This window comes from Lepus europaeus, chromosome 4 (genome assembly GCF_033115175.1).
Source record: "Lepus europaeus isolate LE1 chromosome 4, mLepTim1.pri, whole genome shotgun sequence".
NCBI classification, from domain to species: Eukaryota; Metazoa; Chordata; class Mammalia; order Lagomorpha; family Leporidae; genus Lepus; species Lepus europaeus.
In genome coordinates, this window is record NC_084830.1 from 126,019,748 (window position 1) to 126,046,597 (window position 26,850).

A 26,850-nucleotide genomic window follows, 5' to 3' on the forward strand; every position below is an offset into this window, starting at 1 on the left:
GTCTCTGTCAGTGTCTCTCTCGGAGTCTGCCTTTCAAATAAATCTTAATGTAAAATAAAATAAAACTTAAGTGACTTATACATAAGGTCACTAGTGGATCTTCTAATGTGTATTTGAACCTGAGATCAAATGGTTGCAAAATGTCTGTTCTCAACACTGTCTCATAAGCCTCCCGCATTATGGCCACATTCCAGAACTAGTTTGCTGTCCCAAGAGTACTTAGGAAACAACATAACTCAGTGAGCTATTTCCCCTTCTTTCTTCCCATATGATTTTACATTTCAAAAAATTCCAGGGGTTGCACGTTGTGGCATAGCAAGTTAAGCCACTGCTTGGATGCCCACATCCCCAAACTGGAGGCTTGGTTTTAGTCCCAGCTACTCTACTTCCAACCCAGCTACCTGCTAATGCAATTCTGGGACACAGCAGGTGATGGCTGAAATGGCTGAATCCCTGCTACACTCACAGAAGACCCAGATGGGGTTCAGAGCTCCTGGATTTGGGTTAGCCCAACTCTGGATTTTGTGTGCATTGAATGAACCAGCAGATCAAAGATTCTCTCTCTCCCCCCTCTCTCCCCCTCTTATTTGCTTTCTCTGCCTTTAAAATAAATAAAAATAAATATATTTCTTAGAGGTGTCAATAAATGGTGTTTAATGTAAAATGATTTTAAAAAAGCAGTCACAATTCCATTATAATCAGAATAATTTTTACCACATAATTATTAACAATAATCTTAGCTAATAATAATAATGATCACATAGGTCACACTTTACAAACCATCCATTACTTTTTCTTGTTAATTCCCAAATACATCTTTTTATCTTTGAATTTATCTTAAAACCTGTGGAAACTAAGTTCCATGAAGTTATATATTTTATATGATGCTAAAATTAATTCTGTAGGCAAGCACTGCCAAGATTACAACCCCCTATTTGTGACTGGGAAAAATGAAGTTCAGAGAAGTGAGGCAACTTGCCTGAAGTCACACAGCCAGCTGATGCCAAATCAAGACCACCAAACCTGTCTCCTGATTTCTAGCACAAGCTGTGTCTACCACATCCAGCTGGCCTCCAGATCCTGCACCTGTCACCTCTTCCCAGCACCCTCATGGCCACATCCTACCTTCAGGCCCTACCAGAAGGGCCTGAAGGAGACCTTGGCTCTCCCACCCAGGGTTCTCTTGACTCTGGCCAGCGGTCTGGTAAACCCAGCAGGGTCTAGCCTCATTTAGGAGGTTTTCAAGCTGGAGATTCCTCCAAGCTTCAAGAACAAGCCCTGTGTGTGAGGCGGATTTCTGCTGGTGCCCTCAAACACCCAATGCACAGTAGATCCAGGGGTTCCCCACCTGGGGGCCCCAGTCTCTGAAAATCACTAGCAGGCACCCTATCCCTCCTGTTTCCCAGGTCAAATGAAAATCAAATGTTGACTCTAGATAAGATTTCCCAGACAGATGAAAACACTCCATTTCTTTGCTTTTGGTTAAACTTGCATCAGTCCAGTGGATTGTGCCTGCTTACCAGAAAACTTCGATTGGCTCCTGGAGGTTCACAATCACCAAGAAAGGGGAAAATCAATTAAAGACTTGTTATGTAACAGAAACAGACGAAAATCTTTGAAAACAAAGGGTGTGAGGGGGCAGAGGATAAAGGCAAAAGCAGACCTGGGAATTTGAGCTCACTTTCCCAGATGGGGACTGTGAGGCTCAGAGAGCTGGAGTGACTTGCTCAAGGTCACAGCGCGGGCTGAAACACCTAGGCTTCCAGCCCTTGGGAGAAGCGTCTTCCCACCACACCTACTGCCCTGCAGTTCGAGAAGCCTAGAACAGTGCTGGGACTCACCAGGGTTCTCCCTGTCACCTCTGGGCTCCTTTCCGGGGGGCAGCCGCCAATGCCACGCTGTCTTTCCTCCCTGGGAGTCTGCCAGGACGAGCAGGCATGGGAACCTCCTTGGAAAGCTGGCGTTGGGCAAGGTGAAAGAGGCCGCCCTAGAGAAAATGCCCTGTAGAACCAAGAGTGACCAGCACCAGGGGTCACGGTGTGGCCACGGAGGGCTTAGTTACACCCAGACCCACAGCTGCCTCCTGGCACCTGCCTGGGAGCTCTCTAGGTTGCCAGGCTGGTTTTACTGCCAGCAGCTGGGTGCCTTTAAGAGAGCAGCTGCAGCTCATTGGCTGAGCAGCGCTCCCCCGCCTCTTTACCTGAGCAGGTGAAAGCAGTCAGGCTGGGGGCAGACCGAGGACTCAGGAGAGTAAACAAACCTGTGGCAACCAGCTGACTCGGCCCTCCTGGGCAGCCCTGGCCTTGGGCTTCCTCCCTCGCCCCTCTCCGCCCCTCTCCACCAGGGTGAACAACCTGGGGGAAAAGGAAGGGCAAAGCCCTCTGCACTTGCTTCAGGCTGCTCAGTTACATGACCTCGCAGTAACCCTAGGCCGGGGCCATTTCTTCTCTTTCCTCTGGAGACAGCGAGTCCTTGGAAAGCGAAGGGAATTGTCCAGTCCGCACAGCTCTTGGAAGGGAATTGTCCAGTCTGCACAGCTCTTGGAAGGAAGGTTGATGGGGTAGGATGGTGTGAGGATCCAACCCCATCCAGAGCTGCTGTCTGAGAGGTCTTAGACAGTCCTGTCTGTAAAATGGTGCACTCACGCTTGTGGGTCTGCACTTGCTGTACTGAGTGTGTATCCTTGGACTTAAAGCTTAAAGGGGCTTTGGATGTTATCTAGCGCATCCATTCAGTTAGCCAGCCTTCATTCATTCCACAGGCATTGTTTCTGAGCAATTATGTCAGCCTGTTTTAAACACTTTCTAGAGATACATCAAAGAACAAGAAAGGCAAGGACTCATGGAAATATAAACATGTAAACAGATTAGACAGGTTAATAATGCCATGAAGAAATGAAACAAAGTGACAAAGGATGGATATTTCCCAGTATATAATCAGGGAGGCCCTCTAAAGCTAGAACCTGAATGATGAGAAGGAACCAGACATTTAAAGAGCCAGAGCACAACTGTTCCAGGCACAGGGAACTGCAGCGGCAAAGGCCCAAAGGCAGGCGTATCTGGAGAACAGAAAGGATGCTACTATAGCCAGAATCCAGTCCAGTCCCTGCACTCTTATAGTAGGTAAGGAAAAGCTTCAGAGAGGTAACCTGACTTGTCCAATGTTCACTCTTGCAAATTCCTCTTTCCTTTCTTCATCTGCATATGTTAGGGAGGGAACTGAAGCCTGGAGCTCAGTTACCAACTACACAGTCACTCCACTGGCCCACCTGCTATCACCTCATGCTTCTGCCACTCTAAAGGCGTGGGAATCCCCAAAGGGTGGGGAATACATGGTTTGGTATTAAAGATCCCAGAAGAATGTGTGTTTGGCTTAACGATTAAGCTGCCACTTGGGATGCCCATCACCAATATTAGAGTGCTGAGTTCAAGTCCCGGGCTCACTCTCAATTCCAGCTGGAGGCAGTAGGTGATAGTTCAAGTAGCTGGGTCCTAGACACCCATGTTGGAGAACTGGATTGAGTTCCCGGTTCCTGGCTTAGGCCTGGTCCAGCCCCAGCTGTTGCAAGTATTTGGGGAGTAAACAAGCAGATGAGAGATCTCTATCTCTGTGTTTCTCTGCCTTTCAAATAACTAATAAAATAACTAACTAACTAAATAATAAAATAAAAATCCCAGGAGTAACACAGATTGCTTCACAGACAGGTCTGGTAAAATAAACTTTTCCTGCTGAATTCCCTTCCACTTTCACTTTCCAAATATTTTGCTGTGTTTCCCATCATCATACTGTTAGTGGCAGCTTTTTTAAAAAAAAGATTTATTTTATTTATTTGAAAGGCAGAGTTACAGATAGTAGTAGAGATAGAGAGGTCTTCCACCCGCTGGTTCACTTCCCAAATGGCCACAAAGGCCAGAGTTGGGCCAATCTGAAGCCAGGAGCCAGGAGCTTCTTCCAGGTTTCCCACATGGGTGCAGGGGCCCAAGCACTTGGGCCATCCTTACTGCTTTCCCAGGCGTATTAGCAGAGAGCTGGATCAGAAATGGTGCAGCTGGGACTTGAACTGGTGTTCTGGTGGAAATTTAACCTGCTGTGCCACAATAGTGGCCCTTTGGTTTGAATATCTGATGTAGCTGATCTGAAAACAAACAAGGTAACCCAGTTTTCCAGTTCAGCCCACTATTCTCAGATCTAGAAACTATAGTCAGCCTTTTGTGCTCAGACTATGGTCTTTAAATACTATTTTCCACTAAGAAGCCAGAGCTATGGCATAGCAGGTAAATCTGCCACCCACAGTGCCAGCATCCCATATAGGCACTGGTTCAAGTCTCAACTGCTCCATTTCTGATCCAGCTCTCTGCTATGGCCTGGGAAAGCAGTAGAAGATGGCCCAAGTTCTTGAGCCTCTGCACCTAGAAGAAGCTCCTGGATCCTCGCTTCAGATAGGATCAGTGCAACTCCAGCCATTGCAGCCATCTGAGGAGTGAACCAGCAGATGGAAGATGTCTCCGTCTCTCTCTCTCTCTCTCTGCCTCTGTATAACTTTGCCTTTCAAATAAATAAAATAAATCTTTAAAAAAAATACTATTTTCCACTAAAAGGAAAGAAGATAACTGTGAAAAAATAAATAGCCAATTTAGACTGTCTTCTGGTGCCAAAAGTCAAGGAAGCTAGAATCGCACTAAAGAGACACAGGAGACAGCCTAAAGAGATTCTCACCTGTAAAAGTCAGGATGAATTGAGCATCAGTAAAGAAAATAACTGGAGTGATTGGGAAACAACAAGTGTATTTAAATCCAGGAGATAATGATATTTTAAAAATAAACAAAACCTCAGAACCTCAGTGATCATCTTTGGAAGTTGTTAGGAAATCAACTCATGATGCTGAAAACCAGTAAATTAAATGGAAATAATCAAACATTTATTTTGTCTTTCCCCCAAGCAACCAAATGGTAGATGAGAGGAAGTGGTTCTTTCCATAAGCATTTCAACAAATAAAGTGAGAGTGAAAGAAGGACTGACTCAGAGTACCACCATTTTGCAACCCCTTATGAATTAATTAATCTAACTGACGATATTACAAAAGGAAAACAACCAGATAGAATGAGCCTCCTGATGGAATTAAACAACTCCTATGACAAAACCATGCCCCAAACACCCAGCACACATCCGATCAAGGCTCCAGAGCAGAGTTTGGCAAACTTCCTCTTTAAAAGGCCAGGTACTAAATAAATATTCTAGAAAGCAGTAGAAGATGGCCGAAGTACTTGGGCCCCTCCCAGCACCCACGTGGTAGACCTAGAAGAAGCTCCTGGCTCCTGGCTTGCAATCGGTGCAGCTCCGGCTGTTTCGGCCATCTGGAAGTAAACCAGCAGATGGAAAACATCTCTCTCTGTCTCTACCTTACTCTGTAACTCTGTCTTTCAAATAAATAAAATAAATCTTTAAAAATAAATAAATAAATAAATATTTTAGATTCTGTGAGTTGCACAATTTCAGCTGCAATAATTCAACTCTGCTTTTTTTAAAAAAAAATATTTTATTATTTATTTATTTGAAAGTCGGAGTTACAGAGAGAGAGAAGGAGAGGCAAAGAGAGGTCCTCCATCCATTGGTTCACTCCCCAACTGGCTGCAACAGCAGGAGTTACGGCGATCCAAAGCCAAGAGCCAAGAGCTTCTTCCGGGTCTCCCACATGGGTGCAGGGGCCAAAGGACTTGGGCCATCTTCCACTACTTTCCCAGGCCATAGCAGGGAGTGGGATTGGAAATCGAGCAGCCGGGACTTGAACCGGTGCCCATAAGGGATGCCGGCACTGCAGGCAGCAGCTTTGCCCCCTATGCCACCATGCTGGCCCCACAACTGCTATTTTAACACAAAAAGCAGCCCTAGACAACAGCTGAACAAATAGGCCTGACTGGGTCCCGATAAAATCCTATTTCCGATGGCACCATGGCTCAACAGGCTAATCCTCCACCTAGCGGCGCCAGCACACCAGGTTCTAGTCCCGGTCGGGGCGCTGGATTCTGTCCCGGTTGCCCCTCTTCCAGGCCAGCTCTCTGCTATGGCCCAGGAGTGCAGTGGAGGATGGCCCAAGTTTTGGGCCCTGCACCCCATGGGAGACCAGGAGAAGCACCTGGCTCCTGCCTTCGGATCAGCGTGGTGCACCGACAGCAGCAAGCCGGCCGTGGCGGCCATTGGAGGGTGAACCAACGGCAAAGGAAGACCTTTCTCTCTGTCTCTCTTTCTCTCACTGTCCACTCTGCCTGTCAAAAATTTTTAAAAAAACAAACAAAAAAATAATAAAAAATCCTATTTCCAAAAATTAGGTGGTGGCCAGGCCCTGTGTGGAGCTCACTACCCATTTATGGGAATACAGGGACTGGGGAGCACATATGAAGACACCACAGGGATGCCATAAACAAAATCCAAACAAAGCAACTCTAACAGGAAAACCAACCTGATTTCTTTGACAAATGAATTCCAAGATAATAGGTGGGGGGGGGGGGAGAGCGAGAGAGAGCAAGAGAGTGAGAGAGCGAGAGAGAAAGAGAGAGAGACAGCGTGAAGAGAGGGGATGCCTATGAATTAAGACACTTAAGAAGGGGGTGGGCAGCTGGTCTAGCAGTTAAGATACCTGCCTCCTACGCTGGAGCGCCTCAGTTTGGCGATCACCTCTGGCTCCTGACTCCAGCATTCCTGCTAGTGTAGACCCTTTGGAGGCAATGGTGATGGCTCAAGTGGTTCGGTTCCTGGCATCCAGGTAGGAGACTGGATGGAGTTCCATGTGGGGAGAGAACTAGCAAATAGGATTTCTCTCTTTCTTAAATATTTTAAATATTTAAATATTTTAAATAAAAATTTAAATAAAAATATTTAAATATGTTAAAAAATAAAATAAAAACAAGAAACTTGGGGCCTGTGTTGTGGTGCAACAGAATGCTAGCATCCCATATGGACACTGTTTCATTTCCATTTCTGATCCAGCTCCCTGATAATATGCAGCAGAGAATGGCCCTCCAGTGGGAGACCCAGTGAAGATCCTGACTCCTGGTTTTGGCTTGGCCCCCCTGGCCGTTGTGGCCATGTGGAGAGTGAACTAGCAAGTGGAAGATCTATGTCTCCTTCTCCCTAACTCTGCCTTTCAAATAAATAAAATAAATCTTAAAAAAAAAAAAAAAAAAAAGAAAGAAAGAAAAGAAAAAGACTGGCCAGTGCTGTGGCATAGTGGGTAAAGCTGCTGTCTGCAGTGCCAGAATCCCATACGGGCACTGGTTCAAGTCCCAACTGCTGCACTTCCAATCTAGTTCCCTGATAATGGACTGGGAAAAGCAATGTAAGATGGCCCAAATCCTTGGGTCGCTGCACCTACATGGGAGACCCAGAAGCAGCTCCTGGCTCCTGGCTTCAAATTGGCCCAACTCTGGCTGTTGTGGCCATTTGGGGAGTAAAACAGATGTCTCTGTGTGTGGGTATGTGTGTGTGACTGTAACTCTGCCTTTCAAATGAATAAATAAATCTTGAAAGAAAGAAGGGCAGGAGGGCAGGGAGGGAGGGAGGGAGAAAGGAAGGAAAAGAAACGTAAGGGGTAGGTGTGTGGTGTATCAGTTAAGTCACCACTAGGGACACAGACAACCCACACCAGAGTCTCTGGTTCAAGTTTTAGCTCCTGCCGTTCTAATCCAGCTTCCTGCTAATGTATACCCTAGGAAGCAGTAGAGGATGGGTCAAGTGCTTGGGTCCTTGCCACCCACAAGGGAGACTCAGATGGAATTCCAGGCTCCTGGTTTCAGCCTGGCCTGGTACCAGCTGTTGGGGCATTTGGAGAGTGAACTAGCTTTTTCCATCTGTTTCTCAGCCCTTTTGCCTTTAAAATAAAATGTAAATAAATGAATCTTTAAAAAGAAATATAAGAAATATTAACCAATCACAATTGTAATTCAGACAAGTATAATCTGTCAAAGGATAAAAGTACACAACTTAGTATTTAATGGGCTTGATTTTGTGATTCTAGAAGTGGACACTTCATTACATGAAACAGAATAAGTATTCCGGTGAGTTGAGCAGAAGAGTTTGGTTTTATAGATAGAGTGGAAAAATGCAGAAACAACAAAAAACAGTTTGGTTATCTCAAAACAGCTTTCCTTGTAAGGTGGGGACAAGGAGACAGAATAGGAAAATAACTGATTGGGTAACAACAAGTTACTTTTTTACAAGGATTAAAGAAGAGGGAACTTAATTATCATGCTAATTAAAATTGGCCTGGTTGGGAAATTTGGCTATTATCATTTTCCGGGTCTCCTGGAAGGTCAGATTAACTACTTAGTTTGGGTTTGGTAATGGAGGACTTTAACATGGGGGACTCTCATTTTGGAGCAGAGCTGGAAGACAGATTAGGCCCCCGGCCAGTGCACTGCAAGCCCTCAATACATGGGAGCTGTGGTGCTGAGGATGGGAGGGGCCTGTCCCCAGGTCTCAGGTGGGAGACACAGAGTCTCCCATCCTCAAAGTGCTTCAGTTCTATGGCCATGTAGTTCAAGGCCACTTCTTTCTTCCCACTTTTTCCCATGCTGTCACATTTCAGGCCTGGATCAGGGCTCAGAGAGCCAGGTGATTCTGCCTGCTGTATCCTACAAGAAGGCTGACTGGAAGGACAAACGTCTTATGTCTGAAGTCATCCACATGCTCACCTCTGCTGTGAACCCTGTTACCAACTCTACAGAATTGGGCACTGTCTCCAACTGTTGGAGCCAAAGTTTCAGATGCTCTGAATAATAAAGCCATCCAGAGAGTTCTCTGTGGGGAGCTGGCCACCCTGCTCTAGTCTGTACCCTTGGGGCCAAGCAGCCAGAAATATCACAAAAAGTCTGACCTCAAAGCTGAGCTCTTGTCTCCAGCACACCACACACGGAGTCATGGGACCCTGAGGGTTTCAATACCTAGTTCCTTCCCTTTCCTGATGCCTTCTTCTCCCAATGAAATCGTCTATTTTTCACCCAATATCCTATTTTTACAGAGCCTAAGGGAACTTTCTCAGCATGCCCAGTGACCATCTGGCCCGATTTTTCTGGTCCTAGAGAATGAAAGCTGTTGAGGGTCAGGGGAAAACGTGCTCAGACCAACATTAGGTGAATGGAACCTGTTAGATGTGTTTGTTTCTCCTGGGGAGGCAGGACGTAGAGTTGTTCTTTCAAGCTGGTGGCAAAGCTGTGAACTTGCATCTGCTCACAGCGGCAGACCAGGGGGATCCCTAGTCAGATGGTGTACTTGTTGTACTCTGTGAGCGCCTTAAGGGGAAGGGCTGCACCATGTTCCCCACTCTTTGATCAGCACTTAGCACCTAACTCAGTGCCCAGCACTGCTCAGTTAAAACATATCTGCCAAAAGAAACAAGTAGCTTAGTTACACAGCTGACCAACGGGTTAAGATACTCATATTGTACACTCCCATAAGAGCCTGAACTTTTCCTTCTCACTGCTTATCATGCTTGTAATTGAATAATTGCACCTGCAATTATTTCCTTAATGTATGCCTCCCTGACTAGACTGTTGGCTCCCTGGGGGCAGGGACTGCCTTTAGTGTTGTTCACCACTGTACCCTGTATGCTCAGAATGGTACCTGGCCTCAGCTAGCATCATGAAGCATCTGTTGGGTGGGCACTGGGCCTAGCCATTAACTGCTACTTCTGATGATTGCATCCCACATTGGAGTGCTTGGATTCAAGTCCCAGCTTTGGCTCCCGATTCCAGCTTCCTGCTAATGCAGACCCTGTGAAGTAGCAGGCTCATAGTTGGGTCCCTACCACCCATGTAGGAGACCTAGTTTACTTCTTGGCTTCTGGCTTCTTCTGGCCATTGTAGGAATTTAGGGAGTAAATCAGTCCACAGGAGTTCCCTCTATCTGCCCCAGTCTCTCTCAAAAAATTTTTTTTAATTTTATTGACCGACTCAATGCATATAGATGGCAAAGATGATCAAAATCGGCCGGCGCCGCGGCTCACTAGGCTAATCCTCCGCCTTGCAGCGCCGGCACACCGGGTTCTAGTCCCGGTCGGGGCACCGATCCTGTCCCGGTTGCCCCTCTTCCAGGCCAGCTCTCTGCTATGGCCAGGGAGTGCAGTGGAGGATGGCCCAAGTGCTTGGGCCCTGCACCCCATGGGAGACCAGGAGAAGCACCTGGCTCCTGCCATCGGATCAGCGCGGTGCGCCGGCCGCAGCGCGCCTACCACGGCGGCCATTGGAGGGTGAACCAACGGCAAAAGGAAGACCTTTCTCTCTGTCTCTCTCTCACTGTCCACTCTGCCTGTCAAAAAAAAAAAAAAAAAAAAAAATCGGCAGGTTAGCACACCTGCCCATCTTGGAGTTCTGGCAAAGCAAACTGGTGAAGGGTTCTTTATTTCAAGATTCTGGGGTTGGCATTGTGGCACAGCGGGTTGGGCCACCACCTGCAATGCCAGCATCCCATATGGACATTGATTTGAGTCCCAGCTGCCTGGCTTCTGCTAGGATCCAGCTCCCTGTTATTTTGTTTTTTTGTTTGTTTGTTTGTTTTTGTTTTTGTTTTGACAGGCAGAGTGGACAGTGAGAGAGAGACAGAGAGAAAGGTCTTCCTTTTGCCGTTGGTTCACCCTCCAATGGCCGCCGCGGTAGGCGCGCTGCGGCCGGCGCACCGCGCTGATCCGATGGCAGGAGCCAGGTGCTTCTCCTGGTCTCCTATGGGATGCAGGGCCCAAGCACTTGGGCCATCCTCCACTGCACTCCCTGGCCACAGCAGAGAGCTGGCCTGGAAGAGGGGCAACCGGGACAGGATCGGTGCCCCGACCGGGACTAGAACCCGGTGTGCCGGCGCCACAAGGCGGAGGATTAGCCTAGTGAGCAGCGGCGCTGGCCGCAGCTCCCTGTTAATATGCCTGAGAAACCAGTGGAAGATGGCCCAGGTGCTTGGACCCATGCTACCTACATGAGAGACCTGGGTGGAGTTCCTGGCTCCTGCCTTTGGCCTGGCCCAGCCCTGGCTACTGTGGCCATTTGGGGAATGAACCAGCAGATGGAAGGCCTCTCTCTCTCTCTCTCCCTCTAACTCTGCCTCTCAAATAAAGTAAATAAATCTTTAAAAAGGGGAGGATGAGGTGAGTATGATTTGCTAAAACCCAATCTCAGCTGTTCTTACGAAGGCTTCAACTCCTAGAAAAAGTCTGTCTATCCACAAAAGAGACAAAATGGAGTGGGAAGAATGCTCCTCTGCTAGTTAACCAGGGCCTACCCTTGTTGGCGATTTAGTCCATGTAGCCTCAGGACACAGGGACCAAACTGCAGCCTGCAGTTAACAGTAGAAGCTGCTTCAGAGACGACGGCCTGTAGTAGGACAAATGATTACGCAGATGTTTAACTATTGACTACAGGGCCTGACAGTAGTGCCAGCGCCCAGTAAAGCTTTCTATAGTTGCTGATGTTTTCTTTTTTTTTTTAAGATTTATTTATTTATCTGCTGGCTTACCCCCCAACTGGCTGCAATGGCAAGAGCTGCACTGATCCGAAACTAGGAGCCAGGAGCTTCTTCTGGGTCTCCCACATGGATGATGTCCCAAGTCATCATCTACTGCTTTCCCAGGTCATAGCAGGGAGCTGGATCCAAAGTGAAGCAGCTGGGACTCAAACAGGCGCCCATATGGGATGCCGGCACTGCAGGCGGTGGCTTTACCTTCTATGCCACAGTGCCAGCCCCATGCTGTTGATGCTTTCAACTCTCTTCTGCCTTCTAAGGCTTCCCTCAGATGAAGAGCACTTTGGCTGCCACCATTTAGATGAAAATATCTAGGGGAAACTCTGGTGACAGGTGCTGGGCTTCACTGAAGCATCTCCTGGGGCCAACCTTGCCAGAATGCAGGCAAGAGAGGGTGCACCACCCATGTGACAGAGACACAACTCAGATTTGGGCAAGAGTTTACCCACACATCCCTGAAGTCCAGAGGGTAGAATTGGTTTGAGGGGTTTAAGCAATATCATCAGAGTGTCTTCACACAGCTGCTGTCTTCTATGTGGGCTGCCAGCTGGGTTCAGCACCCAAGCCCAACCCCTACCCACTTAGCTGCTCATCTCTCAGCTACCCCAGACAAGAGACACTGACCCTTCCCCAAAGTTTAGACTAGAATACCAGAATCAAGTCTCACTGACTGTAAATGAATCATGACTACTACTGAACCAATCACTATGACCACAGGATGCAAGGCACTGATTGGTGGAGCTGAGTCATAGGCCCACCTCCCTATGGGCTGGAGTCAGCTAGACAAGGGGAGGGGAGGTTCCCCAAGTAAAGTATTATAATTGCAGTTCTCAGCAAAACAAATAACCACTGCAGATTGCAATCCTCCCTGCACGTCAGATGACAAGGGCAATGTCACAATGAGACCAAGCAAATGTCAATTCTGACGGACAAATAAAATGATAGGATCTGGAGGGATTCCCAGAGGGCAATGGGGCATCACTCAACTGTCTGCCAAAAGAACTATTTTATAGGGCCCCGATTAGGGTGACGGGAGTGACGCACTTGCCTTGGGCACTAAACTAAGGGAGGTACAAAAAGCCAGTAATTGAGGTAAATAACAGTACTGTAATGCAGTATTTCCAAAAGCAAAATTCACTCTCTCTCTCTCTCTCTCTCTCACACACACACACACGTGCACACGCATGCGCACACCAATAAGCAAAAGATAAAAATTTTAAGACAGAATGAAGAATATTCTTTTTTCTTTTTAAGATTTATTTATTTACTTTTAAGTCAGAGCTACACAGACAAAGAAGGAAGTGGAGCAGCTGGGATTCGAACCAGAGCCCATATGGGATGCCGGCTCTGCAGGCAGTGGCTTCATCCACTACACCACAGTGCCGGCCCCCAGAATGAAGCATATTATAAGACAAACCTATACTGGAGCTTGGGGCAAAAGGAAAAATCAGTCCTGCTTTTTATTTTTTTATTTATGAACAGATTAAAATGAAGCTATTGGAGGGGCACCAGCACCACTGTTCCTCGACCAACTCCACGCCCTCTCCAAGGTTCCGTGGAGTAAGCCCTCAGGAGTTCCAGGAGGCAAAGCATGAATTCCATCAAGTGCAATGGTCTCTAAGATCCCTAAGCAAGCCCACTTTTCTACCTGAGATAATGTACATATTTCAATTCCTCCTGTCCACAGCCTTCATTTAGGTGTTTCTCACATGGATAATAGTCCCCACGATCAGGGACACCTCACATGCTTATTTAAAATGCAGATTCTGGGGCAGACATTTAGCATAGCAGTTAAGATACTGCTTATCAGGCCCAAATCCCACCAAAACACCCCGGTCCTTTATTAGTTCCATACCTGGGTTCGGCTCCTGACTCTGGCTTCCCGCTTATGCACATCCTGGGGAGCAGCAGATAATGATTCAACTAGTTGGTCCCCTGCCACCCACATCAGAGACTTGGATTGAGTTCTCAGCTTCTGGCTTCAGTTCCCAAGCTGGCCCATGGCTGTTGTGGGCATTCTCTGGGAGGCTTCTGTGGGCACTTGGGGAGTTAACCAGCAAATGGTCTCTCTCTCTCTCTCCTCTGTCTCTTAAACAAACATATAGAGCCCAAGGCCTTACCCTGGTCCTACAGAATCTGAATCTGCACGTGGAGGGCCCAGAAACCAGCACTGTAAACAATACTCCTTCCCTGCCAGGTCACAGATGTCCACTGACACGTTTGGATCCTCCCCAGTGAAGTTATTTCACAGAAACACAGGACATACTTGCTTCTGGAGCTCTGACTCCAACAGTCCTTCTGAGTGTCCAGGACGAGGGGACAAGCCTGGTAAGAGTCAGGTAAGCCCATAGAAGTGCATCGATGCTAGCTAAACGTCGACAGACCACCCAGAGGTGGTCTCATCAGGGGCCTTTTCCAGACAGAACATCCTGGCAGCCCCTTACTCTGCAATCCCATAGTTTATATCGGGAAAAAATGTCTGAGCATCTCTCTCTTTCTTCCGGAGTGACTCGATGACCTCAGGAATTATTTACTGAATTATCAGGTTTCTTATTAGTACTCTAATGGGTTCCTGGAAGCTACAAATGAGCAGGTTTGTGAGTCTGTCAAGAGAAATCATTTTAGACTTTGGGAAGATGGCAGATTTTTGTCAACTGGGAGGAAGATATCCATCCATTCATTCAATTTATTCACTAAAGTAGCTTCACAGATTCACTAATTCCTCTGCTTCCCCCTTCCCCAGATTTACTGACACATAATTCATATACTGTACAATTCATCTATTTGAAGTGTAAATCCAATGGTTCTTCACATATTAACTGACCTGAAGGGCCAGCGCTGTGGCACAGAAGGTTAAGCCTTTGTCTGTGACAGAGACATATGGGCATTAGGGAATGAATGAGTCATTTTCATTCATTCCCTAAGTGAATTCATTGAATATTACGTACTCAGCACTGTGAGGGAAATACAGTTGCTCCAGGTCCAAATCCTACCCCCATGAGCCCACAATTCATGATGTGAATGGCAAAATGGACTAGCATACATCATATATGGTGATACTGTATCATGGCATTAATAAAAGTCCTCAAATTGCCCCATATATTGTGATAGTAATGAAGCCCCCACACCCAAAACTGGTAGAGGAGCCCTGGAAAAAAACATTTTAAATATAAAGTTTTTATTATAAAAATGTGGAAACAAAAAGTAGATGTATGGTAAACTGACTACCTAGGCATCTATCACAGCTCCAACAACTTTTTACCAGATGTCAACAGTTTACCAGATGTACTTTATCTGACTATATAGAAAATGCATGGCTAACCATTTTAAAGGCAATTACAGGTATTCTAACACTGACTGAACACTTTAGCATGCATTTCCGAAAATAAGGAGGTTCTCTTCCATAATTACAATTCATTTACCAAGTCTCACAAAATTAACAATGATTTCCTTCTATCATCTAATACAAAGTCTAATGGCTAAAAACATAGCCTTTATTTAAAAAAAATCTTGATAAACCAAGACACAATCAAGAATTATATATAATATATATATATATATATATATATATATATATATATATAGACAGGCAGAGTGGATAGTGAGAGAGAGAGAGACAGAGAGAAAGGTCTTCCCTTTTGCCGTTGGTTCACCCTCCAATGGCTGCCGGTGCATCTCGCTGATCCGAAGCCAGGAGCCAGGTGCTTCTCCTGGTCTCCCATGCTGGTGCAGGGACCAAGGACTTGGGCCATCCTCCACTGCCTTTCTGGGCCATAGCAGAGAGCTGGCCTGGAAGAGGGGCAACTGGGACAGAATCCGGCGCCCCAACCAGGACTAGAACCCAGTGTGCCGGCGCCGCAAGGCAGAGGATTAGCCTGTTAAGCCACGGCGCCGGCCGAAGAATCATATTTTACATTTGGTTGTTAGACACACTGGTCTCTCCAAATCTAAAACTTCCTCCCCACTGTTTTTGTTTTGATGACACTGACTTTAATTAAGAGATCATGGCAGTTGTCTCATAAACTGTCCTGCATTCTGGATTTGTCTGATTGCTTCTCTGTAGTGCTTAACATGTTCCTCTATCCCCTACATTTCCTGTAAACTGAAGCTAGCTCTAAAGACCTGATTAGATTCAGGCTCAAGGTCTTTGGCAGATGACAACACAGGTAGAGCTATATATAGCCTAGGGCACCCTATCAGGAGGCACTTAATGCTGGTGTCCCACCTTTGGTGCTGTTAAGTGTGATGCTTGGGTTAAAATGGTGATGGGCAGACCAAGGAGGAAAGAACTGTTTACTCTGCTGGATGGAATTATGAAAGTCTTCACAGGCAATGCCTGGCATTTGAAAGGAGGCATGAAAGGGTTTATGTGAGTCTACTGGGTGAAGGCAGGAGATAGGCTCCACAGCTACACATGGAGACATAGTTTATGGAAAGAGAATGACAGGTTTGAGGAAGTAGGCGGTGGTAACCCAATGTGGGCTGACAATTATCACAACAACAGGCACTTAGGGTGAGTTTATTATGTTCCAGGAACTATGCTAAGTGATTCACTTAATCCTCTCACAGCCCTGTGGAATGAATGGGAAGGGGGAGAGGAGCGCTGCATGGGTGAACTATTAGGCTGGAGGATGAGCATTCAGGTGAGCGGGCCCCAGGGTACCACCTGGACCACACCTACAGCTTCACTCCCTTTCAGGGGAGGGTGGGGTAGTGGCGTTTGTGTCACTCTTGACCCACCTGAGGCAGGGCGTGGCACTCAGGTCATGGGCACATCACACAAAGCGCCAACCCCCGCCCCCCACCCTGTTCCTACCACATCACCCAACAACTGGCATCCAGGCAGCCACATCAGAGGGGATGGTGAGCTACACAGGTTGGGTCAAGGGACCAGCTTCAACCTCCAAGGTTCCAAGAGGGCAAGTGCCTGGCTTAAAGTTACACAGCCGGATGGCGACAGGAGGCAGGACTAGAACTCAAGCTTGTGTCTCTTCATTCCAAGTCTGTTATACTTTCTTCATGGTTTCTTTTAGAACCAAACAGGGATCAAGACACAGTTGCTGGGGTAGGTGTTGTGGCCCAGCGGGTTAGGCTGCAGAGCCCTGGCTACTCTACTTCAGATCTAGCTTCCTGCTAACATGCATTCAGGGAGGCAGCAGGTGATAAGCCAGGTACTTGAGCCATCTGGGTAGAGTTCCAGGCTTCTGGCTTTGACCTGGCCCAGTTGCGTTAGCATTTCAATGAACTAGCAGATGGAAGATAATGCTGACACTCTGCCTTTCAAATAAATGTTAACTAAATAAACATTTAAAAAGACAACAGATGCTGAAGACTGGTTGTTTGGATGTCAGATAATCCATGGAATCTATTATTTTTTTATTTCTGTTTTCCCACTTTGGGACTCCTGAGGATGAGGTGGGGATGGAAATGGGGGGGGGGGGGGCTTCTGGAGTCCCCTCCTACACACACACACACACACACACAAGCTGGAGTCACTACGGTCTCCAGGAGCTGCAACATAAAGCCCTGGTCCTGCTGCTCAGTGTGTGGAGGTAGTGGTGCCTCCACCCTGGGGCCTGGCTACCTGAGCATACATTTCTGCCCTGGTACTCACCAGCTGTACAACCTGAGTTGGTCACTTCCCTTCTTTGTGCTTCTGTTTAGTAATTATTTATTTGAAAGGCAGAGTGCCAGGGAGAGAGGTGGGGGAAGAGGGGAAGGGAGAGATCTTTCATCTTGCTAGTTCATTCCTCAAATTCCTGCAACAGCCGGGGCTGGGCCTGGCTAAAGCCAGGAACCAGAAGCTCCATCAAGGTCTGGCATGTGGGTGGCAGGGGTCCAAGCAGTTAGGCCATCATCCACTGCGTCCTAGGAACATTAGTAGGAAGCTGGATCGGAAGTAGAGCAGCCAGGACTCCATTCCAGGCACCCTGAAAGGGGATGCCAGAATTGAAAGCAGCTTAACCTGCTGCACCACAAAGCCAGCCAGTGTCTTCTGCTGTAAACTGGTGCACTGTAACAATGCTGCATACAGTTGGGTATGGGAGGTTTAACTAACTCAAGGAGTAAGGGGTCACTAGGGGCCTGCCCCAAGATAAAGGCCAGTTATCTTCAATGTTTGGGAGTCGGGAGGCTTGCATGCCTGCTCCAAGCTATGAGTTTGACAAACTGTCTAGACTGCATACAGCCTGCCTGTTCTATGAAGTCCACTCAGATGATCTGCGCTCAGACTAAAGCTGCCTTGCTCAGAATTTAAAGGATAGCTAGAATGATTTAAACTAGCTGTAATAGGGAGGGGAAGCAAGCCTGGATGTCCCCTTCTCCAGACCACAAACTCAGACTCAGAAGGCCTGGGATTCAGAGCCCAGCCCTCTGTGAGCTGCCACCTGCTTGCTTTTGGGTAAACCCACTTCATCTTTGTGTCTCACTTTCCTCCATGAAATGAGGGTAAAAATCCCAGTTTTTGACAAGACGAAACAAAGCAGATTTCTGATGATTCTTTGAGAATGGAAGAAAACAAGCAAGCAAAATGTTTCTTCAAAGCATATTTAATAACCTGAAAAACTGACGTCAATATGTTGATATTTTCTCTTTCTGAATTTAATTTTTGATGTAAAAATTTTACAAAAGGAATACATTAATACATTCTCATGGTAAAATATTCACAGTACAATATTAAGTGAAAAGAGGCAACCACTGTATATGAACGTTGACTTCAACTTTGTTTAAAAAAAGTGTAAGTACACTGAAAAAAATGAACATAAATAAATCCACAAACCGATTAACAGTGTTACCTCTGGTGCTAGGATTATCAGAGATTATTATCTTCATCTTTATTTCTCTATACTGTCCACATGATTTCTAATGAGAATGTTTTATTTATTTATGCTTTGTTTATATGAAAGCAGAGTGACAGAGAGAGAGGGAGACATAGAGAGATCTTTCATCTGCTGGTCACTCCCCAAATCACCACAGTAGCCAAAGCCAGGAATCAGAATCTACATTCTGGTTTCCCACACATGTGGCAGAGGCCTTCCTAGGTGCATGAACTGGAAGATGGATAGGAAGCAGAGCAGCTGAGATTCAAATGCAATACCAACATGGGATGCTGGCATCACGAGTGGCCCAACCTGCTGTGCACACAATACCAGCCCCAGGATGCATTACTTTTATAAACAGAAGAAAACTACAGCCTTTTCAAAACTTAAGAAAAAAAATCTTGGCTGGTGCTGCAGCTCACTAAGCTAATCCTCCGCCTGCCGCGCCGGCACACTGGGTTCTAGTCCCGGTTGGGGCGCCGGTTCTGTCCTGGTTGCTCCTCTTCCAGTCCAGCTCTCTGCTGTGGCCTGGGAAGGCAGTGGAGGATGGCCCAAGTGCTTGGGTCCCTGCACCCGCATGGAAGACCAGGAGGAAGCACCTAGCTCCTGGCTTCAGATCAGCACGGCGCCCCGGCTGCAGCGCCCCGGCCGCAGCAGCCATTTGGGGGGTGAACCAACGGAAGGAAGACCTTTCACTCTCTCTCTCTCTCTCTAACTCTGCCTGTCAAAAAAAAAAAAAAAAAAAAAATCTTATTAGAGGGGGCTGGTGTTGTGGTGCACTGGGTTAAACCAACACCTATGATACAGACATCCCATATCAGAGTGCCGGTTTGAATCCAGCCTAGTCTGTTTTAAATCTAGCTCCCTGTGAAGGCACCTGAAAGCAGCAGAAAATGGCACAGGTACTTGAGCTCCCGCCACCCATGTAGGAGATCAGGATGGAGTTTCTGACTCCTGGCTTCCATCTGGCCTAGCCCTGGCCACTGTGACCATCCAGGAAGTGAACCAGCAGATGGAAGATCCCTCTCTCTCTGTGTGTGTGTTTCTCCTGTGCTCTCTGTCACTCTGCCTTTCAAATATATAAAACACATGTTTAAAAAAAAGAGACAGAGAAAGCTTCCACCCACTGGTTCACTCCCCAAATATCTGCAATTGAAGTAGGCAGGCATACAGGCTAAAATTGGTTAGGTTTGTGAGCTGGAAGACCATGCCTTCACCACGCCCCTGCGTGACCTCATCCCCCTACCTGGCCACACCTGGGTGCCTACCAGCCAATCAGGTTAATTAACCACTCCCCTTTGGAAGTAGGTTAAAAGCCTGGGACACAGTGTGGTCCGGCCCTGCTTTTCTTCCCTGGCCTCTTACTAGGAGGCAGGCTTGCTGTAGCCTTGTGCCTCCAGGGCGCATGGCCTTCGGGCCATGTGCTCTAGACTTCCTGGCCCAGATACAGGCATAGGTGCCCTTCCACGTGGCTGGTTCCTGGTGCTCGGTATGAACCCCTATTCACTCTCGCTCTTAAATAAAGCTCTCACTCTCCTATGCATCTTTCTCACTAAATAAAAGCCTAAAGTGTACCATGCTGCCTTGATTACCTGTGCCTGTATTTAGAATTCTCTAAATATTAGGCAAGAACCCTCTTGGGCTTATTAATATTGGGGTTTAGTAATAATCCCATGGTGAAATCATATGGCACCCCAAATTCCGGTAGCACATGTGGCACCCTGGATAGCATTTCCAGGGAACTTTAAGGGGCCACATTTTAGTGTAGATTTTAGGGGGTCATGTCCGATTTCACAGTGGCTGAGGCTGAGCCAGGCCAAAAGGTCAGGAGCTGGGAACTCAATCCCAGCCCCTTACACAGGTGGTGGGAGCCCAACTACTTCAGCCATCACTGCTGCCTCCCGGGGTGCACATTAGCAGGAAGCTGGGATGGAGAGAGGAGTCAGGTTGAACCCAGGGACTCTAATACAGGATACAGGGGCTTAAGCACTGTGCCTAACAGAAAAATAAAACAGTGCATTTGAAACCATTCAAAGCTATCTAAAAGCAAGTTAGATATCTCCAAGTCAGTAATCAGAAGTCTTCAAGATGAAAATTCTGCCTGTGCACCACCCACCTTCCCAGCCCCAAGCCTGTCTCGGACCAAGGTCACAGCCCTGGATCAGTCCTCATTGCATTTCTTTGAAAGTCTGGTTCAGAGCTCTCTGCTCCCTTGGTTTCCAGTACTTCACAGCCTCTTTGGCATGATGTTTCCCCTTCTGAATTCAGGCCAGAGGAACCGTGGGCAATGCTCCACGGAGCTGGAGAAGACACTGGACATCCCTGCAGAGGGACCAGGTTATGAACTCAGCTGGGAAGGTCTGTTATTCACGGGACTCAAAGCCAAGCTGTGACATTCATGACCCCCCTCTTGGGGTTATCTTGCCTCACAGCCTTAATGAACCTAGAAGCTCAAAAACCCACAGAAGCTCATTTCCATCACGGTGAGTATGCACCAACCTCTTTAGTTTGGCATTTAAAGGTCTGCAGCAGCTGAACCAACCTTCCTTACCTCCCCTTTACCAATCCAACGGTTTGCCTGCCAGCTCCAAAGCCAGGTCAGGAAGGGACAAGAGACAGCTGGGTGTGAGGTAATGGGGAAAGGTGGGGACTGTGGCAAACTGGAGCAAGCCCAGAGTTTCTAAAGGGATAGCTACTTCTCTGTGCCAATCAACTGCTGCTTGGTGGGCTCTACAAAAATTTTCAAGACAATGGAGAAATCTGGATCTTTATGTGAAATCTCCAAATTTAATATGACGGAGCTGTGGCGCAGCAGGTAAAGCCGCCGCCTACAGTGCCAGCATCCCACCTGGGCACCAGTTTTAGTCCCAGCTGCTACACTTCTGATACAGCTCTCTGCTGTGGCCTGGGAAAGCAGTGGAAGATGGCCCAAATCCTTGGGCCCCTACACCCATGAGGGAGACCTGGAAGAAGCTCCTGGCTCCTGGCTTCGGATTGGCTCAGCTTCGAGTGGCCATTGTGGCCATTTGGGGAGTGAACCAGTAGATGGAAGACTCTCTCTCTCTCTGCCTCTCTGTGACTCTTTCAAATAAATAAATCTTTTTTTTTTTTTTAAAATAACAGTAATAAGGCATACACTGGGGCCAGTGTTGTGGCACAGCAGGTTAAGCCACTGCCTGGGTTCCAGCATCCCATATGAATGCTGCTTCAAGTCCCTGCTGCTCCACTTCCTATCCAGTTCCCTGCTAATGCACCTGGGAAAGCAGCAGAAAATGGCCCAAGTCCTTGGGCCTCTGCCACCCACACGGGAGACCCAGATGGAGTTCCAGGGTCCTGGCTTCAGCCTGGCTCAGGCCCAGCTGCTGTGGCCATTTGGGGAGTGAACCAGCAGGTGGAAGATTTTCAATTCTGCCTTTCAAATAAATAAAGTAAATATTAAGAAAAGATTGGCAGCTAATTCACTAAACACATTTGTTCAGTCTGCTGGTCACAGTCTGTAACTTGTCTTCGGGACACACCGACCTTTTCTTCCTCTGCACCTCTGCTTTTGCTGCTCTCACTGCCAAGAACCCTTCCACCTGTGTGAGTCTAATGAGCTCCATGTACTCTTGTCAGGCCCAGCCAAAACACCCTCTCTTCCGCAAGCATTCCTGGATAACCTCCGCCAGAAGTGACATCCCCCTCCCTGGAGCTGGTTCAGCTCATGCCAAAGCTGTTTCATTAAGAGTCCCAGCTCTCCTGGCAGACAATGAGCTCCTGAACTAGTCACCGAATCCTATGGAGCACCTGCTACACTGCAGGCACCAGGATAGGCACACAGCCTACAACAAGATAACAGTCTTAGCCCTGATGAAATATAGGGTCTAGGGGCCGGCGCTGTGGCGCAGCGGGTTAACGCCCTGGCCTGAAGCGCTGGCATCCCATATGGGCGCCGGTTCTAGTCCTGGCTGCTCCACTTCTGATCCAGCTCTCTGCTGTGGCCTGGGAAAGCAGTAGAAGATGGGCCAAGACCTTGGGCCCCTGCACCCGCGTGGGAGATCCAGAAGAAGCTCCTGGTTCCTGCCTCCTGGCTTCGGATCGGCGCAGTTCCTGCCGTTGTGGCCAATTGGGTAGTAAACCATCGGATGGTGGACCTCTCTCTCTCTCTCTCTCTGCGTAACTCTCTCAAGTAAAAAATAAATCTTAAAAAAAAAAAAAAAAGAAATATAGGGTCTAGTGCAGGGTACAGATTTAAAATAAATAATCCTCAAGGTATCTAGTTCCAACTGTGATGAGCTCTGTGGAGTTAAGGAAGTTTATAAAAGGGACTTAATCTAGGCAGGAGGATTAAGCAGGTCACAAGGTAGCTTGGGGAAGCATTAGCACTAGGACTGCCATGTAAGGTTGTGTAGTGTGTATGCTGCACAAAGGTAACCAGTTGAGAGGGCAGAAGAGAGCTGAAATCCTGCTCCTACTTGCTTGCCCAATTGAGCCTTTTTCTAATTTTCCCAAAGGCACTGCATAGACTACCAGGGTTCCTACCACTCCTTCCCTCCCCAAAAAACTAAATAAACTCGGCCGGCGCCGTGGCTCAACAGGCTAATCTTCCGCCTAGTGGCGCCGGCACACCGGGTTCTAGTCCCAGTCAGGATGCTGGATTCTGTCCCAGTTGCCCCTCTTCCAGGCCAGCTCTCTGCTATGGCCCGGGAAGGCAGTGGAGGATGGCCCAAGTGCTTGGGCCTTGCACCCGCATGGGAGACCAGGATAAGTACCTGGCTCCTGGCTTCGGATCAGTGAGATGCGCCGGCCGCAGCAGCCATTGGAGGGTGAACCAACGGCAAAAAGGAAGGCCTTTCTCTCTGTTTCTCTCTCACTATCCACTCTGTCAAAAAAAAAAAAAAAAAAGAAAGAAAGAAAGAAAAAAATAAACTCAGAATCTCAGTAAAGTAGTGACCTCCCTCTGTATACGCAGCCTAAAGAGATGTCCCCTGCTGCCCTCGAACATGCCCACTAAATCCTTCCTGTAGACTGTGGGGGTCCCTGAGTAGCAGCACAGGAGCTAAGATTGAAGAAGCTGCCAGGCAAGCTGGGGCAGGAGGAGCAGCATAGGAGAGGCCTCTGTGGGGAGAAGTTTCAGGGCCAGCATAGCCTGAGTGCGGATGGAGGTGCACAGGAAGGAATCTGGTGCTGGGCTAGGCACTGATGCTTGGCCCAGAGGGCGGCTTAGGGCTTTAGTTCTCATCCTGAGACACCTACACACCCCTAATTACCAAAAACCTCGTGAGTGGGTTTCACTGCCCACAAACACTCCCACAGCTCCAGGAAGTAGCTCTCCACAGCTCCCACTGTGAGCCACACATGCATGGGGCCACGCATGCATTCTTCCATCCCCACCGGCCTAAGGAAGTAAGTGTTACAATTCCAGGTGAACAGGGAAGAAAACAGGGAGGCAGAGATGAGAAGCAGTCTGCCTGACACCGGCCGGCTATTAACATCGACTGGGACCCACACCCACGTTTGGGGATTTCAAACCCCTTCTCTTGGCTGCCATTTAGCAATTGTTCTCAGTAATAAACAGAAGCTCAAGGAGGGCTGTGGCGCAGTGGGTTAAAGTCCCGGCCTGTAGTGCTGACATCACATATGGGCGCCGGTTCAAGTCCTGGCTGCTCCACTTCCTATCCAGCTCTCTACTATGGCCTGGGAAAGCAGTGGAGGATGGCCCCAGTCCTTGGGCCCCTGCACCCGCGTGGGAGACCTGGAAGAAACTCCTGGCTCCTGGCTTCAGATCGGCAGAGCTCCAGCCATTGCGGCCAACGGGGGAATGAACCATTGGATGGAAGACCTCTCTCTCTCTGTGTAACTCTTTCAAATAAATAAATAAATCTTTTAAAAAAAAAAGGTCCAAGGAGTCCAGAGCACTGCTGCTCAAAGTGGGGCCTGGGGGGATGCAACACTGACACCAGCTGCAACTCTGTGTCAGAAATGCAGGCTCTTGGGGCCAGCAGGTAGAGCTGCCACCTGCAACATCAACATCCCAACATCCCTCAGCTTTTGTTCCAGCCCTGGCTGCTCAGCTTTCCATTCCGCTCCCTGCCTATGTGGCCCAGGAAAGCAGTGGAAGATGGTCCAAATGCCTGAGTTCCAGCCACTCACCTGGGAGTCCCACACAAAGTTCCAGGCTCCTGGCTTCAGCTGGGCCCAGCCCCTACCATTGTGGCCACTTGGGAAATGAACTAGTAGATGGAAGATCTCACTTTCTGTCACTCTTCCTTCCCAATAAATAAAAATAAGCCTTAAAGAAAAAGGGGCCGGCTTTGTGGTATAGTAGGTTAAGCCTCTGCCTATGGCACTGGCATCCCATATGGATACTGGTTCATCCCAGCTGCTCCTTTTCCGATCCAGCTCTGTTGTGGCCTGGGAAAGCAGTGAAAGATGGGCCAAATGTCTGGGCCCCTGCACCTGTGTGGGAGACCCAGAAGAAGCTCCTGGCTCCTGGTTTCAGATCGGCCCAGCTCAGTTCTGGCGGTTGCAGCTATTTGAGAAGTGAACCAGTGGATGGAAGACTTCTCTCTCTGTCACTCCCTCTTCTCTGTAACTCTGCCCCTCAAATAAATACATAAATCTTTTAAAAACAAACAAATAAAAACTAATACAAAAAAAAAAAAAAGAAATGCAGGATCTTGAGTTCCACCTCCATTTGACTGAACCCGAGTGCATACACGGGACTCCTGGGCGCCATGACAAGCCGAGAACTAGACCAGAGACCTAGAGCAGAGCAGCCCGCTGCCTCTGCAGCCCTGCCACAACTTGAAGCCGCCAGCACCAACTGTGCTGCGGGCCCATGGGCCTCCGGCTTGAGCCTCCACCGTCAACTCCAAAGAGGAACCACTTCACACTAAGCTTCTACTCACTTCCTCAGGAACGATCGGCCCTCATCCAGGACTCCATCTAAAGCTGTCTGGCCCTTCTGCTCCTAAGTTACTGATCCAGATCCCGCTGGCTTCCAGGGTGTAATGGTGAGCCCTCTGGACTCTGAATCCAGATCCTCTACCACTTGGGGTCCACGAGGACCCCCCAGATCATTTTCTGGAACTCACTTTGCACAAGGTAATTCCCTATCAGCCTGCTTGTGGGCAGCAGAACCTAGGAAAGTTCAGCAGGTGAGGAAAAGCCCTGTTCCCCTTCAGCTCTGAGGCCACGTGCTGTGTGACTACAGGCAAAGTCCCACCTCCACTGCCCCACCCCTTTCTGAAACATGGCTGGGTGGCCTGGCAGGTACCACGAGAAGTTCATCGGCTTAGGTGGCACACTAGGGCGCAGTGGCGACTGTGGCAACCACAAGGCGCCGCGCCCTGTCAGCAGCAGCTGCTGTGATCACGGGACACGTGTCCTGTCAGACTCTCGCTGCCAAGCCTCGGGGGTCTGATGTCCCCCTCTGACGTGTATGATGTTTAACGTGCAGCACCACTAGTGAAACTCCACAACACAACACCGTGTGGGGCCCGATACGGAGGAGGGGCAGGCCGGGTCTGCCCGCGGGCCGCCAGGCCGCCATGCCCGGCCCGGCTGAGGCCCACGCCTTCCGGGGCCCCGGCCCCCTCCCCAGGCCTCTCCAGGCGCGGGCCCGGCGCGGGGACTCAGCCCTGACGGGGCCGCCGGGTGGCTCGGCGTCGCTGGCTTCACACCCTCCCTACCTGCTCGGCCGCTCTCCGCGACGGCCCGCAGCGCCGCAGCCATGACTCAGCCTCCGCCGGCCGAGCCGCGCGCAGCGGGGCCGGGGCGGGGCCGGACGGGGCGGGGCGCCGGGGCGGGGGCTGCAGGGGGAGGAGAGGAGCGAGAGAGGAAGGGAGAGGGGAGCGGGGCGAGGAGAGAGGAAGAGGGGGACGCGGCCCGGGTGGGGGAGGGCACTGGGCGGGGACTTGCCGGCCCGAGTGGGCTTGCCCTTCCCCCACCCCGCGTGCACGTGGTTTGCAGCCGCACCCACGGGTGTGGGTGGGGCAGCGCTGGGGAAAGCGCCTTCCCGGGGGGTGCGCAGGCCTGGGGACACCGGGCAGTTGGGGGGTGCGGGGTGGGGAACCCGGGGAGGGCTGACGCTGGCTTCCTGAGGGTTCGCTGTAGGGGTGGGTCGGCACGTGGAAAGGGCCAGGGCAAAAGGAGCTTCCTGGGCGCATTTTGGTGTGTGCGCAGGTGGAGCTGCTGCCACGCAAGGCTCTTTGGAGGGCGGCTCCACGGGTCCTCAGCAGTGTTGTGGACCATCAGGAAGAAAGAACGAAATAGGCTGCGGGAACGTGGCTGTGTGTACATAGGATGGGGCTTTTTGTATTGGAGGGTGCAGTAAGAGCCGTGTGTGTGTGTGTGTGTGTGTGTGTGATTGAATAGTGTCTGTACCCATGTGCCTTAACCGCAGCAGCTAGGAGCCTGCGTGTGTATGGGTGTGTACCTGTATGTGCTTGAATGGCAAGTGTGGGTATATGGCACCTATAAGCTTTCTGAGTTTGTGTTGCAATGTCTATGTACATGAAGTTGTGGGTGTCAGGCTGCAGATCCGTGGGTG

At 48.9% G+C, this 26,850-nt stretch overlaps 1 protein-coding gene across 1 annotated transcript in view; it reads right to left on the reverse strand.

The window, feature by feature from the left end:
• LARP1 (La ribonucleoprotein 1, translational regulator) overlaps positions 1 to 26,039 on the reverse strand; it is a 118,300-nt gene extending 92,261 nt beyond the window's left edge. Inside the window, exon 1 of the mRNA XM_062188792.1 lies at positions 25,991 to 26,039. Within this exon, the coding sequence (XP_062044776.1) occupies positions 25,991 to 26,033 (43 nt within the window). The 5' untranslated portion in view covers positions 26,034 to 26,039. The remainder of the gene's footprint in view (positions 1 to 25,990) is intronic.
• Positions 26,040 to 26,850: the final 811 nt, after the last annotated feature.